The 15297-nt window shown below is 51.8% G+C and overlaps 1 protein-coding gene across 1 annotated transcript in view; it reads left to right on the top strand.

The window, feature by feature from the left end:
* GALNT16 (polypeptide N-acetylgalactosaminyltransferase 16) overlaps nt 1-15297 on the top strand; it is a 95296-nt gene that overhangs the window by 52969 nt on the left and 27030 nt on the right. The window contains exons 2-5 of the mRNA XM_032179289.2: nt 8162-8319; nt 12062-12160; nt 12698-12765; nt 13322-13387. Of these exons, the coding sequence (XP_032035180.1) occupies nt 8162-8319; nt 12062-12160; nt 12698-12765; nt 13322-13387 (391 nt within the window). The remainder of the gene's footprint in view (nt 1-8161; nt 8320-12061; nt 12161-12697; nt 12766-13321; nt 13388-15297) is intronic.

Raw genomic sequence — 15297 nt, 5'->3', positions numbered from 1 at the left:
TGTCTCCCATTAGGTGTGACTGCTACTGAGGGTCATCAGGACCTTGAGGGTGTCGCTGGCTGAGAGGACCCAGGAAATCTGGTGGTGTGCTGATTTGGTCTGAGTATACAAACTCTTGTATTTTTCTGTTTTTCCATGTTCTTTTGAGCCATAGTCAAGAAGCACATATCCAGGCCAAGAACTGGCAGCACTGGGCAAGTCCCTATCTGAGCCACGAGCTGATGCCCTGAAACCAAGGAAGGAAGCGACCTCCAGCCTGAGCTTGTCAGGACCCAGCTGTGTGCCGGGCACCAGAGGCCAGCCTGCTTTGGAGCTGAGGACTCAGAATTGGCAAGGGGGGATGCCAAGGACATCTGAGTCACAAGCTGGTCTGAAGGCACACAGAGAAGGCTTTGTGCTTAGGCTCTGTGGCCAGACAGCCTCAATTTTGGTCCCGGCCAAGCCACTCAGCAGCTATGTGACCTTGGGCATACTATTGTACCTCTCTAGGCCTCAGTTTCCACCTCTGTAAAATAAGGATAAGAGGAGCATTTGGAGATAGAAATAAGCCTTTGGCACAGCACCCAGTGCACAGTAGACCCTCAATGAGCCATCAGTATCAGCTCATTCCTGTTGAAGATGCCCAGTCTTCTCCCCATACCCTGGGCTACAGCAGCTGTGGCTGGAAGGATCAGGCAGGATTTTGTACCCTTCACAGACCCAGGGATGCTCAATTTGCACTGGTGAAACTGATAATCAGATGCAAGCTGAGCATCACATATCTCTGGCATGAACCAGCCTCACACTCCCTCCATCCTCAGATGGCCTCTGGGCTGGGCAAAGGGTGGGAAATGGAGACCTGGGGAGCCTGGTGGACCTGGAGGGGACCCTCGGGTCTGAGCAGAGACTGCCTGGAATGGCGGGCCTGATGCCTTGGCCCAGCCTTAGGTAGAGGACCCTGGTTGGCTCAGATCCCTAGGGAATAAGCAATGGGCCTCCCTCCACTTTCTTGGTGAGATCACTGGAACCACAAGCACTCATAAGGCCACAGGAACTCTTTCTCAGTGAAACCACTAGTGTTGGAAAGCTGTGCAGTCATCAGTACCCCTGGAGGAGTCATATTAGGATGTGTTGGGAAATCTAACTGGAGGCCTTGGGTGGGTCTCCCCAGGCAGCTCCTATCTCGTGTTCTGGATATGTAATTAAACTAGGGCCTCCCAGGCCTGTGGGACAGAAATGTTGCAAGGTAGTGGATTTCCATAGTAACCATGGTGGCTCTAGCTGAGTTTCAGTTGGCTCTGCTGATGTGAAGTTCCTGGTCGATACAAATAGAGGCCGAAAACCAGACTCACGGTTAGCCTTCCTGGAAACGGGGTCAGAGGAGACAGCCTTTAAGGTCCCTCATAGTTCCAAGATCCTATGATTTCCCCAGCCCATGATTAGCCCCTCACCATCATGAGTTTGTACAAAGCAGTGGCTCTCAACTTGGTAGCACATTGGAACTGCCTGGAGAGCTCTAAAAATATCTGATGCTTTTGTCCCACCTCCAGAGATTCTGGTTTAGTTGGTCTTGGGTATGGCCTGGACATCAGGCTTTTTGCCATCTTCCCACGTGGCCAAGGTTGAGAACTACTGATAAAAAGGCAGACAACGTAATATTATAATAATAGTTAATAATAATTTGTTAGTTAATAATAATAATCACAATTTATGTGCCAGGCACTGTGCAAAGCACATTATATACTTTGCATTCTTGATAATTTCCATTTTCCAGATGAAGAAGAAACATGTTCAGAAAGGGTAAGTGACTTTCCAAGGCCAGAGAGCAGTAAGAACTGCCATTCTATACCAGGGCCATGAGAGTTCAAAGCCCTGGCCAGTCACTTCTATAATTGCCACTTTTGAGGCAATGTGCAGCAGAAGATGGGGATATGTCTGGAGCAGACTCCTGAGGGACCCTTGATACTCCACTCAGGCCTCCCCTGTACCCGACCTGAGGTTCCTGGCCCTGTGCAGCCTGCAGCACCTTGTCTGGTTGGATGAGACCACTGGCAGCCCAGTGGGGTTGGCTACTTCCTGAGGCAGGCTCAGGGAGGCCCTGTGGAACCCTCCTTTTCATTTGGAAGAGCTGGAACCTGAGACCTTGAGCTCAGAGATGTTGAATTATGTGCTTAGCTTCCCAGCTCTCATAATGAATGGCAGTCTTTCAACTTGGGACAGAGAATCAGGTAAGATTTTACTCCCAGGGGAGTGGGGAGTGGTTGGAAATCACATTTTATTCACCAGGTGTTTTTGGTTTATAGCAGACTGAGGAAAAAAGTCAGGGGCCATCCATAAAATAGGGCCAGAGCCTTTTTACTTGCAGTTTCACTGAAATTTAGTGAAAGGTAAACCCAGCAGGTACCTGTTTTACTGGCAGTAAAAGAAAATTGGGCAATAATTATTTAAAATGAGTCAGAGCTGTTTAAATCTAAAATTTAGGGGTATGTGTATGTTTTAAAAGAAAGTTTACAAGGCTTGGAGATTTGGACTGAACTGTTTTTGATGAAAATGACATGGAAAATATTTTCCTTTCTTATTTTAAACCTTCTCTTTGCTGTTTGTTTCCTAAATTTAGCAGGAAGCAATAAGCAAATCTAGCTGGAAAAAAAACTGAAGCAAGTTAGGGTAGTTTCAAGGTCTAATCGAAATGATAGACTGAAAATAAAGCTGTCCAAGGTGAGACAGTAATTCTTCCCATTTTATAGAAAAAAGTCATTATGTCAACTTAAACCATTTCAGATGTGATTGACCTATTGGACACGGAAGTGCTGGATTTGGCACTCCCTAAAAGTACAAAGACTGGGGAGGGAGGCAACTGTCTAAACATCAGCCAAGAACTCTCAGCAGGAGGCTGGAAGGAGGTGGGAGGCTCCTCAGCCTGTCACTCACCATCTCTCCAACCTTCCTTCCTCACCATGGCAACACCAGGGCTTCTGGAGCCATGGTCCAGATGGAACCCCCAGTCTCAAAGCCTGAACACAGCCCTGCCTGCTGGGGAAGGCTGGGAATGCCCCACCCAACTCTAGACTTAAGCCACTGGCCAAATGCCAAAGATGGGCCTGATATTTTGGAATGGAGCATTGCCACCAGTGACTGTCATTGTTGTCAGTGACTCACTTGTTGGGTGTTGGGTTTTGGGTTTGATTTTGTTTTTTACTTGTGGAGAATGATTTTCTGTTTATTGGAAGAACTGCAGGACTGATATCTCTGAACTTTTGGTCACTAGAGAAGAACACCCAACTCAAATCAGTTTTTTTTTAAAAAATATGTAGGTAGGTAGGTAGATAGATACTTTACATCTCTTGGTTCTGATTGTTTCTTCTTGGTTCATTTTTCAGACAAGGTTTCTCCATGTGATGGACAAGAAGATTCTCATTTTGCACGCTTGGCAGTGCTGGCAAAAAAAAAAAAAAAAAAAGTTCATTGTATAGAAAAGTCTCAGGGAAGATTCTGACTGGCCCAGATCAAATCAAATGACCATTCCTGAACCAATCACTGTGTCTAGAGGTGCAGTAATGAGATTGGCCTAGCCAGGATCTTGTGCTCACCCTTGTGGTGGTGCTTGGGGTGTTGGTGGGACAGGGGACAGTGAATGAAAGTCCTGCCAGGAGCCTACGAGTGGGGAAGAAGATCTCCAAGACAGGCAAAAACTACCATACGCCAGCTTGGTCCACCTCAGTCTCAAGTGTTGTATTTGGCCAAGGGTGCAGGGATGGTGGGGAAAGGAGGAAGGAGAGGCTTGAGATTATACATGTATTCAGTAGCTATTGTTTTTGAGTGCCTACAATCACCAAGGTTCTGCTCTGGACTTTGGGATTCAGCATTAGACAAAACAGAAAACCCCTGCCCTGGTGAAGCTTATAATCTTGTGGGGGGAGGTAGCCAAAACCCTAAAATAAATAAGTAAAGCACATATAGGCTGTGAGATTGCAATGAGTGCCATAGGAGAAGCAAAACAGTGCAGGAGGGCAGGGAATGAGAGGGTCGGGTTGGGGTCACAGAGTTACATATGGTGGTTGGGGAAGGCTCACGGAGGAGGTGAGGTTTGAGCAGGGCACTACAGGCCCTAACAGAGGAGCCTTCCACAGAAAGAAAGTGTGGCTGGAGCAGAGCGCGTAAGGGGCAACAGTGGAAGCAAGTTCAGCAAGGTGACACCTGCCCAGAGAGCGCCTTAGGCCATTGTGAGCTTGGGGGCTTGTAGTCTGTGAGAGAGAGGGGGGCACTGAAAGTCACATGATGTATCACAGGGTCCCATTTGTTTGCTGTTTTCTCTCCAATTGATTATAGGTCCTTTGAGAGCAGGGACAATATTTAGGTATTCATTCATTTACTCATCTATTCCTTGATTCAGCAAACACCTGTTGAGTACCTACTGTGTGCCAGGTGCAGGGAGCCCCATGAGGAAGAGCTCACCATCTAGTGGAAAAGAAAGAGAAGTAAAGCACAGATGTCAGTGTCATGTGACATGTGCCCCTGCCTGACATAAGAATTCCACCAACAACCCAAAATACTCTCACTACCCCCTCCAGAGAGGGCAGCCAAGCCAGTCCCATCTAGTGGCCCCAAGCCCAGGATCTCCAGTCTCTTGAGCTGGTCCAGATATAGCTCCTCATGGTCCTGCAGCCAAGTGCCAAATGATGCGTTTACTCCCTCGCCAATACACTTAGTGAGCAACATGGACGGAATGCAGGCTAGCAGCAGCACAGTTCCTCTTTAGAAGAGGGGAGGAGGGAAACAGCATCCACTGGTCACACGACATCTGCAGACTCCTGCTCCAGTGGGAGTTGGGGTGGGGTGAGGTTCTGTGGTCAGTTCTCCAGCTCTGCTCTGAGCTTGGGGTTGGAGGTTTCTTCTTTCTGATCCTCCATGGCCAAGCCTGGCATGGGATGGGGCACGAAAGGGACCAGATGCTTGGATTCCTGTTCTAGGGGTTATGTTGCCTTTTGTTTATTTCCACATTCCCAGCCTCTTACCCAGTGTATGTACATAGTAGGTTTTCACTCAGTATTTGCTGAGTTAATACCAGTGTTGTTAAGTACACTGCCTATGAATACACAGGGCAGACATTGAATCAGGCTATGGAACATGGGAGGGCATCAAAGACGATTTTGTGAATTCATGACTTGGGTGGAACTGCTCATCTCTGCAACAGGGAATGCAGGAGAAGCAGCAGCTTTGGGATAAGTGGGGAATTTGTTTTGAGATGCCAAGTTAGGGGCACCCATGGGACATTCAAAGATCTGAAGTCTCAAGATCAAAGAATGGGACTAAAGGCAAAAGGAGGAGTTCAAGAGCTGGGAGGAAATGATTATGGTCTGGGCATGGGAACTGGGGTTACATATTGGAAGTCAAACAGCTCTGGATGGTGACTGGGGCGAGGCCAGAAAAAGCTGAGGAGAGAGGAAGTGAAAGCCCTTGAGAGGTCATGGAATTGTGGCCATGAGCCACAACCTACCCTTCCTCAGGATCCCCTCCACTTCACTGGCTCAGGGCCAACTGACATTTCAGCTCCAACCCCAAGGAACGGCAGGGTCATCCTGGAAGGAGAGCTAAGGCCTCTGGGCCTACTGTTTCCATGACACCTGTCTCAAAGGTGAAGAGTCAAACCCCAAACCCTGATACCACCTGGAGTGGGGTTGGATCACCGAGAGCGTATGGCTTGTGGAAGGGAACAGCAGACTTTACTTTTCCCAATAGCATCTTTGAGGATGTGTAACTCAATTTCGAGGCCTTGGGAGGAACCTCTCTAGAGAGCCTGGGCCTGAGCAGACATTCTTCCACAACAGTCTCCATGGCCCTGAGGAAGGCTTGAATGAAGTGGGGAAGGCAGCAGGCTGGGGCAGGGGGAACTATCTCAGAAACCTTACCTCTGCTTCCTGGCACATAGGAGGTGCTTGGTGGAGCTTTGTTGAATGAATGCATGAATGAATGGATGAGTGAATGCAAACATTCATAAACAAATGAATGCATATTTAGGTGATTCAGAAGGGTGCCCCAGTGCCTGGTAGATGGGTGACTGTCAGTCAATGTTCACTGGGCAATGAATGAGTGTGGGATGAGGACTCAGAGGTTTCCTGAGCCCACAGCGTGGCTGTAAGTCTTAAATAAACAAACATGGCTATTTCCCACAGCTGACCTGGAGGATAATGAAGTGCACACTCTCCCTTTGGGAGCTTCAGCAAATCATCCCTCTGCAGTTTTTCTTTAATTTTAGCTCCTTTGCCATCAACTGGAGGCTCCGTTCCATTTCCCTGACCCAGAGCTAAGAGGGCATCCATTGCTCTCCCAGGTGGGAAGGACAAAAAGAATCACTCTCCCTTTCAGAGTTGGATGGCTTGGATCCTTCTGGCGATCCAGGGCTCATGCCAGAACATTCCTTTTCTCCCTGTCTCCCTCCTTCCTTCCTTCCATCTTCCGTCTTTCCTGAAATGGATTTTGAGCTCACTGGGGGCTCTGCCACATCTATTCAGTCTCTGGCATGGCACCACCTCAATGTTCCAGCACAGCAGCCACAGCAGTGTTACCATCATGAGCATCTGTGTCTAGCATGGGGTGGACCCAGTGAACACGAGGACATCTCCCTCACTGTTCTGCCCTCAGGGAACCTCCAACTGGCTCCTATGACAGGAGGCAACCCTAGAAGGTAGCATCGCTACAGAGTGGCAGCAGTTCTGGAGATCAGAGCTCCCTGGACCCTGGGCATGCCTGTCCAGTGAGGTTGGGGGCCAAGCTCTCAGGGGAACGTAGAGGCCCTGAGCTGCTGGTGACAGTCCCAGTGTCATTCCACACAGTGATCCACTCCCCACAGGTCTAGCTGCCTTGCTGGGACCATCCCTCTAGGACTAGGCCTGTGATAGCGTCCTCATGCAAGGGTTTTGTGAGTGGGCAATTCTCACCCTCCTTTCTGCTTCCTCTGGGGCCACAGCTTCAGCCCAGGGCTGATGGTTGGGTGGAAAGTTGGAGTTGGGATGTACCCACAGTTGATGATGTTTCATGGCACTCTGGAGAATATCCAGCCAGCAGTTTGGTTCAAGTAATGAGATGTCAGGGTGCATGTGACCATCTGTTCATTTCAGATGTGTCCTGCCCCAGTGTCTGTTGCTGGAGACTCTGGGAGCACAGGGTAGGGTGTGGCCATGAAGGAAGGGGATGGGTGATGGCATCTGCCATCCATCACTGCCCAGCACTTAGTGCCTGGGGACCAGTGGATCTTACAGGGGCCATTTTAGGAGCAAGCAAAAGTCCCAGAGAAGATGCATCACTGTCTGAGCACTTGAGTTCTGGTATCTCTGGCATCAGCCTGCAGGGGTTTGCTGTCCTTACAGGTAGTTCTTTATGCAGCAGCTTGTCCAAGCCCTGGTGTTTTACTGATCGGGTGCCTCATATAATGCCTAGCCCAGGGCTAGGCCCAGGTTTCTCCCTAGGAGACTGCCAATCTGCAGGCGCTTGGTAGTGTCCATTCTGGTTTGCAGTCCCCTCAGGACACCTTGCCTTAGAGGTCTGGTGCACTCCAGGACTCACCCTCTCCATATCCCGCAAAGAACACTCCAAAGCTCTTGCATGGGCTTTGGAGTCAGAATGACCAGTTTAAATCCAGACCTTGTGACTTACTAGCTCCGACCCTGGATGCTTTTTAAGAAGCCTCTTGATGGCCGGGCATGGTGGCTCATGCCTGTAATCCCAGCACTTTGGGAGGCCGAGGTGGGCGGATCACTTGAGGTCAGGAGTTCAAGGCCAGCCTAGCCAACACCACGAAACTCCGTCTCTACTAAAACTATGAAAATTAGCTAGGCGTGATGGTGCGCACCTGTAATCTCAGCTACTCAGGAGGCTGAGACAGGAGAATCACTTGAACCCGGGAGGTGGAGGTTGCAGTGAGCCAAGATCTGCACTCCAGCCTGGGTGACAGAATGAGACCCTGTGTCAAAAAAAAAAAAAAAAAAAAAGAAAGCAAGAAATCCTCTTGAGCCTCAGTTTTCTCATCTGTACAATGGGGGAGATAATGGTCTCCTCCTCACAGAGTTGGCGTAAGGCACAAATGAGGCCATGTGGCTGGCTCCCGCCTGGTGTGTGCTGAGCACTCGCCATGCGGTGGGGTCCTCCTGCCTGTGGTCCTCTCTGATGCTGACCTTCATCTCAGGTGACAGGAACTCCCTCGAAAGGCTTTGATGAGAAGGCCTACCTGTCGGCCAAGCAGCTGAAGGCCGGAGAGGACCCCTACAGGCAGCACGCCTTCAACCAGCTGGAGAGTGACAAGCTGAGCCCGGACCGGCCCATCCGGGACACCCGCCATTACAGGTACAGCCTCCATCGTTTCGGTGGAGGAAGAAAGGCTGAGAAAAGGCCAACATTGTTTAGTTTGTCTTCTTTTACATGTATCTAAGAAATGAGGATGATTTCCTCAGACTGTGTCCAGTGATTTAGACATTCAAAAACCCTCACCCTCTGTTGCTTGTTTATCTGACCTACTGAGGCCTTGCCAAGACCAAGGAAACCGCTCAGCCGGGGCCAAGGACGCCCCAAGGCACTTCAGTCTGGCGTCCCAGCAAAAGTGACCTGGGAGGGGACCAAAGGAGGTCCATGGGGGTGGGTGAGCCAGGCGCTCTTGGGACTTTACTGGTGGTGCCTAAAGTGGAGAGAGTCACAGCCCTGCCCACTGCAAACAGTGGGGTGCTGTGCCCCACCCCATTGACCTCCCTTTCCTGCACCACAGCTCCACCTCCTCAGTAAATCCCAGAAATGCTTCCTAGTCTTGTTCTTAGTTCTCCCAGTATGGTGAGGTGGGAGAGGCCTTAGACCAGGACCAAGGAAGCCTCCACTCTCATCCCAGCTCAGTGTGAGTGACCGGCCTTAAGCAAGGCATTAGCCCCTCTCCGGGTCTAGGCCCTTGTGTGTTCTGTCTAGAGCATGAAAGTCACCATCTCCAGCCTTTCCTCTTCCTGCCATCACCTGCAGGAACAGTCTGAGTTCCTGATGCTGAAGCACCACCCTCCCCTCCCTGTGACCTGGCCTTACCCACCTTTCCCCCAGCACTTGATGGTCCCGCAGTCCCAGACTCCTCCCTCCTTCCTTCCTTGCTTTCACACATGCTGTTTCCTCTGCCCAAACGCACCTCCTCTGCCCCACCTACCCTTTGAGCTACTTGGCTCACTTCGAGGACACTTGGCTCACTGTCCTCTCCTCCATGGAAGGCTCCTTCCCAACCCGGGCTAGGTTGGGCCCCTCTTCTGCGCTCTGTGCAGACATCTCACAGAATGGCCAGGGCGCTGTTGGAGCTGACCCATGGCTGTGCCTGCAGCTATGTGCTCAGAGCTAGGCTGGGCCTCTGTCTGGTCCTGGTTTGAGGGTAGCAACAATGACTTGGATCAAGGTTGCTTTTACTTCTGAAGCAGCTACTTCACAGCACAAAGAGTATAGGTGAGGTGAGGGTGCGAGAGGGCCTGGTTCTAGCACTTTCCTTATTACTCACAGATGCATGCCTGAAGTCCAGGGTGCTTGGTGGCCTGTGCAAGGTGAGATGAACACAGGGCTGGGGGAACCCCAGACCTCGGCCTTGCTGTCCTGTAACGCCAGCACTGTCAGCCTCCAGAAACCACTCATGCAGCCAAGTAAGGCAGTACTCCTGCTACATGGCAAGGCCAACACCAGGTCTGCTGGCTGTTTCTGGGCCTCAGAAGTTCTTTCTCACCCAGTCCTGGGCAGCGTCCCCTCCTGTCTGCCTGTGCTGCAGAAGAGGTTACATCCACATAGCTCCACTTAGAGACCTTTCACGGGCAGCCCTAGCCATGGCTGACCTAGTCCCAGGGTCTGGAGGATCTGCTGGCCCCAATCTGTGAAGTGAGGGCTTGTCCTGGATAATCTCTGTTTACCCCCCAGCTTACCTGACCCTGAACCTTCTCAGGTGCTCACTGAGAAACTTAAAGGGGGAATTGCCCTGGGGGCTATGTACATTTTTAAATGAGACGCTTTAAATCCAGGGTAGTGGTGGGTTGATGAGGTGCCACATGCTGCTGCTGGGCCCTGTCAGAAAGCTGAGGTGGGCCAGGCATGGTGGCTCATGCCTGTAATCCCAGCACTTTGGGAGGCCAAGGCGGGTGGATCATTTGAGGTCAGGAGTTCAAGACCAGCCTGGCCATCATGGTGAAACCCTGTCTCTACTAAAATACAAAAATTAGCTGGGCGTGGTGGTGGGCATCTGTAATCTCAGCTACTTGGGAAGCTAAGGCAGGAGAATCTCTTGAACCCAGGAGGCAGAGGTTGCAGTGAGCCAAGATCACGGTACCGTACTCCAGCCTGGGTGCCAGAGTGAGACTCCGTCCCAAAAAAGAAAAAAAAAAGAAAGCCAAAGTGGCTCACGGTGTGTGTGTGTGCACATGTGTAAGGAAGCAAAGGACATGCTGGCTTTGGTGGGCAGGCCATGGTGGGGCCAGTTCGCTGGTAGAAGCTGCTCTTCCTTGCAGCCCTGCAGGCTATAGTGTCCGCTGGACTCCAAATTGTCAGGTTCATTTCTGGTCCAGCCCTCAATCTAGGGAGCCCCCTCCAGGGGAGCAAAAGGACATAAACCACATAAGACAGGCCGAGGAGGATCACAGAGAAAACCCCACCAGCTGCAAACTCAAAACTCAGGGCTGGAACAAACCCCTTTAGAGACTCCTGGCTCCTGGGCCATGCTGAGTAACATCAATCCCAGAGGCATGCATGCCGAAAGGGTTGGAGGGAGCCAGTGGGGAGGTCAAGTTCACCCTTCAGATGGGGTGTGGGTGGGTTTGCCCCCTTCAGGGAGACGTCGCTGTCCTGATTCCCTCCTTCCTGGGCACCAGATGGTTGGGGGATCAGGACAGAGGACTGGGGCCCTGGAGGTCAGCACTGGGAGGGTGCACACTTAGGAGGTATCTGCTGCTCCCAGCACACCCCAGCTCAGCTGACCAAGCTCACTCCCGCCCCCCACAGTGCGTAGGCCCTTGAACAGCATGGTTTCTCAAGGAATAGAAGGCAAATTTCCCTCCACCACCACTACCCTACACCTCCTCTCAAGGAGAATTATTGCACAGCCTCTCAAGATTTCCCCCAGGGGGTTCCCAGGCTAGTGGGACTCCTGCCTGTCTGACCCAGTCTGCTCTGCAGGGCAGGAAACGGGCCTGGGAATTCGGGCTGTAAGCTGCTGTCAGTAGAATGAATGCCATAATGAAAAAATGGTCACTGCTGGAATAGTCAGAGAGCAATTGTAATAAAGAAGATTGCTATGAAACCCAGCAACGGAGGCCACCTTCCAGCACCCCAGGAGCGCAAATAAATGCATGCGCAGAAACAACAGGGATGAAGTCTGGCAGGAATGAATTGTTTTCACTCCCTTTCTAGAGGAGAGGGAGCAGTAGGCCAGAAAATGTGGTGTCTGTGGATGGCTGGGGTGGGAGGGAGTGACGGGATAGGCCTTTGGTGTCTTATCAGAGGCTTGTTTCCTCCAGGGGACCCAGGACCCTGGGAGGAGTGAGACTGCTCCCCAGCTTGTTGTCTGCAGCAGGGCTGTCAGTGTTGGGCAGTGAGAAGGAGGAATTCCCTGGCAGCCAGGGTAGGGGTGATTCCTCTGCAGATGCTACCAAATGTCCTGAGCCGGGAGGAGAGAAGGAAGAAGCTCCAGGGTATCAGGACAAACAAAGAGGTAGCTTTCCCTCTCGCATATACCCCCCACCATATGACAGAGTGTGGTCAGGGCTGTATCCTGGGGCCTGGTGCAGTACCTGTACATACTAGGGAGCCCCGTCTGGGGGCTCTGAGATATCTGGTAAAGAGCCCCTGGGCCTTGGAAGGTCTCCCAACCTGCTGCTTCCCTCCCAGGACCCCAGGATGGGTGGCATCTGGGCTCTGGGCCAGTGTGGGATGCAGCATGGAGGTGGAGGCGCGGGGCCTCTGGCCTGGCTGTGGGTGGCCTTCTCTGCCTCGCAGAAGTATTCTCAGGCACAATTGACTGGACAAAGAAAAACGTTGACCTGCCCTGAGGATGCCCTCATGGCCGGCTCTGACCTCTGTGCTCCCTTCTCAGCTGCCCGTCTGTGTCCTACTCCTCAGACCTGCCAGCCACCAGCGTCATCATCACCTTCCACAATGAGGCCCGTTCCACCCTGCTGCGCACGGTGAAGAGGTAAGTCCAGCCATGGGACTCTCATCTCAGTGGCGCTAGCAGGGGAGGACATTGGGATTGGGCGCTGTGGCCAGACAGCATGAAGCCCAGCAGGTGCTGGAGGCTGAGTCCTATACTTCTGAGAAGCTGAGACTGGTGAATCAGGGCCTGGAAGACCCCAGAAGTCAAACTGTTAGAGGAATGCGACAGTCAAACACCAGGTCAGATGTCCAGGACAAGGGCAGAAATGCAGGTGTCAGGAGCTGAGGGAGGCCGGGCTAGACAGGAGGCCTCAGGAGGGTGATGGAAGCCCAGCAGTGTCTGTCAGTGTCAGAGAGAGGTGGATTGGAGGTGGATTCTTCCTGCTAAGCCTGGGCTTGTGGTCAAGTTGAACTCCCATCTCCCCATTTCCTCAATGAACTTAGACAAGAATAGGATTCAGGTAGGAGTGCCCAGCATGCTGGCCCTGGGCTGGGGAGACCCATAGCCCAGGGAGTGGTAAAAATGGGAGGTAGTTCCTAAATCCAGGCTCTTTCTCTGTTTCCACTGCTACTGTAGTGTCCTGAACCGAACTCCTGCCAACTTGATCCAGGAGATCATTTTAGTGGATGACTTCAGTTCAGATCGTGAGTAGTCACCTTCCTTTTTGCAGCCCTCCATTCCACCCTCGTCCCCATTTCCCCAGAACACCAAGGCAAGCACCCTGAGGTTGTCCTGACCATCACAGACACCTTTCTGCCCCCAGCAGGGATCCTGTCTTTTCTAGGACCCCTCCCTGGTCCTGTTCCCTGGTGTCAAAGGAGGGAAAAGAAGAGTGGGTGTTGCTTTGGATGGGACACTAGTGAGATGATATTTTTTTAAAATAGTAAAGAAAATCAACAGCATCCTTCATTATTACAACTGCTAAATGCAGATGATAGCTGGGCTGGTAACCACCCCCAGCGTGCTCTCCGGTGCTCCCTGAGGTGGAGTGGAGTACTGCCATAGGTACAGGCACTCTTCAGTCTGGCCTGAGAGTGGGGCAGGGCAACCCTTCAGCCAGTAGTGATGACCATACCCCTTCCCCATCCCCATCCCCATCCCTTTCCTGGGCTTAGTATGGGGCAATTTTCATGGCAGCCAATCTACTAATGGCCTGATGCCCATGTCTAAATGAGCTTGCCTTCCTCTTTACGTCCTCAGCGGAAGACTGTCTACTCCTGACCAGGATCCCCAAGGTCAAGTGCCTGCGCAATGATCGGCGGGAAGGTGAGTCCTTGCACCCTGGGTCCCACCGAGGGCCCATATTGGTGTCATCCTCTGCACCTCCCCACTCTCTCTTGGTGCTGTGGCACACCAAGCCAACATGGCCCTGCTGCATTCCTGATGGCTGGGACCAGGCTCTGCAGAAGACTCCTCCTTCCCAGATCAGCCCCATCAAGGCACAACTGTAGGCAAGTTGCTCCATCTCTGACTGCCTTAGGTGTCTCTCCTGAGAAATGGGATAAAACAGTCCCTTTCTGCCTTGCAGGGTGATTGTAAGGATTGCATGAGACAGGCTGTGTGGAAAGGCTTTGAGAAAAATCCAGAAGCATAAAGCAGATGTGATCTCACTTCCAATCCAGACGTGTTTTGGAGTAGCAACTATAGCGTGGCATTGTGCATGGCACTCTAGGGGACTCGAAGGAAGTACAAAGCGTAGTCCCTGCCCTTGGAGGGTAACTACATAGCCAAGGGGTCAGAATCCACTGCAGCCACAGGCTGGTTGTGGTTGTGTATGAATAGCATAGAGATCAGAGGAGAGCTGGAGTGAGCAGGGAAGGCTTCCATGGAGGAATGGGCCTCAATGGGGTGTGGGGGCATCATGAGACAGGTAAAGGGGAGCAAGGGAGGGCATGCCGGCTTGTGCACTCTACGAGCAAAGGCATCAGTCAGGGGTATGGGCATGCGCAATACTAACAGCCCCTTTCCTGAGGGCTCCTTCCCTGCGGGCATCCACTTTGCTACTTTCAGCCCTTGTACTCAGCCCACTGTGCCCATTGTACAGACAAAGGAACTGGGGTTTAAGGAGCTTCAGCGATTTGCCCAGGGTGATGAATAGAGCAGCCATGGTTCCAACCTGTGGGGCCCAACCCAAAGGCCAGCCTCCTAACCTCCCTCTACTCATACTCCCTTCCTGCGAGACCCCAGGCCTGGTCAGCAGGGGGAATGGATGGAGTGAATTGAGATGATAGAAGACCTTAGAAGCCAGAAGAAAGCATTGACTTCATAAGGCAGAGGTAGCAGGGAGCCACTGAAGGTTTTAGAGTGAGAGGGATGTGATAGATACGTTTAAAATAATCCCAGCACTTTGGGAGGCTGAGGCGGGCAGACCACTCAAGGTCAGGAGTTCAAGACCAGCCTGGCCAATGTGCTAAAACCCCATCTCTACTAAAAATACGAAAATATCTGGGTATAGTGGCACATGCCTGTAGCCCCAACTACTCAGGAGGCTGAGGCAGGAGAATCACTTGAACGCTTGAACCGGGGAGGCAGAGGTTGCAGTGAGCCAAGATTGGGCCTCTGCACTCCAGCCTGGATGACAGAGCAACACTCAGTCTCAAGAAAAAAAAAAAAAAAAAGAAAGAAAGAAAGACCAGTCAGGCCAAGGGGCCACAAGAATATCAGTGAGGGAGACCTTCAAACCATGATGGAAGTGGCCAAAGTTAAATACTACCTAAGCCACTGGGTTGTAGGTACCGTCAAGTCTGGGAATATGCTGTCCCTGGATTTGACAACAGTAAATGTAAATTTATGACTCGATGCTTTGTACACACTTTTGGAGTGGAGATTGATGGGCTTTTGGCTGGCGGGCGGGCTGGTAGGCAGCTAGAGGCAGAGTGTAGGGCAGAGGCATGGCTAGGGAAATGTCTCCAAGGAGCTGCTTATACTCAGAGCTCTAAGAGTGAGGCCCTTCCCTCCCACAGCTCACAGGGCAGGCATGGCCGCTCTGGCAGGGGCAGGAGAAGCTGGGCCTCCTCCCTCCTGACCAGGCAGGTCCCCGCCCAGAGCAGAGTGCTGCCCAAAATGAGGCTGGTGAGGCTCTCAGGGGACAGGCACAGAAGAATAGAATCTGACGTGTGTGGGTCTCCCAGGCACCAAGCTCTGTCCCTGTCGTCTTGTTTGATCCTGATAGTCAG

The sequence above is a fragment of the Hylobates moloch genome, unplaced genomic scaffold (assembly GCF_009828535.3).
Source record: "Hylobates moloch isolate HMO894 unplaced genomic scaffold, HMol_V3 SCAFFOLD_16, whole genome shotgun sequence".
In the NCBI taxonomy this organism is placed as follows: domain Eukaryota; kingdom Metazoa; phylum Chordata; class Mammalia; order Primates; family Hylobatidae; genus Hylobates; species Hylobates moloch.
Note: the sequence above shows the minus strand (reverse complement) of the source record. Positions and strands in the feature narration are given on the sequence as shown.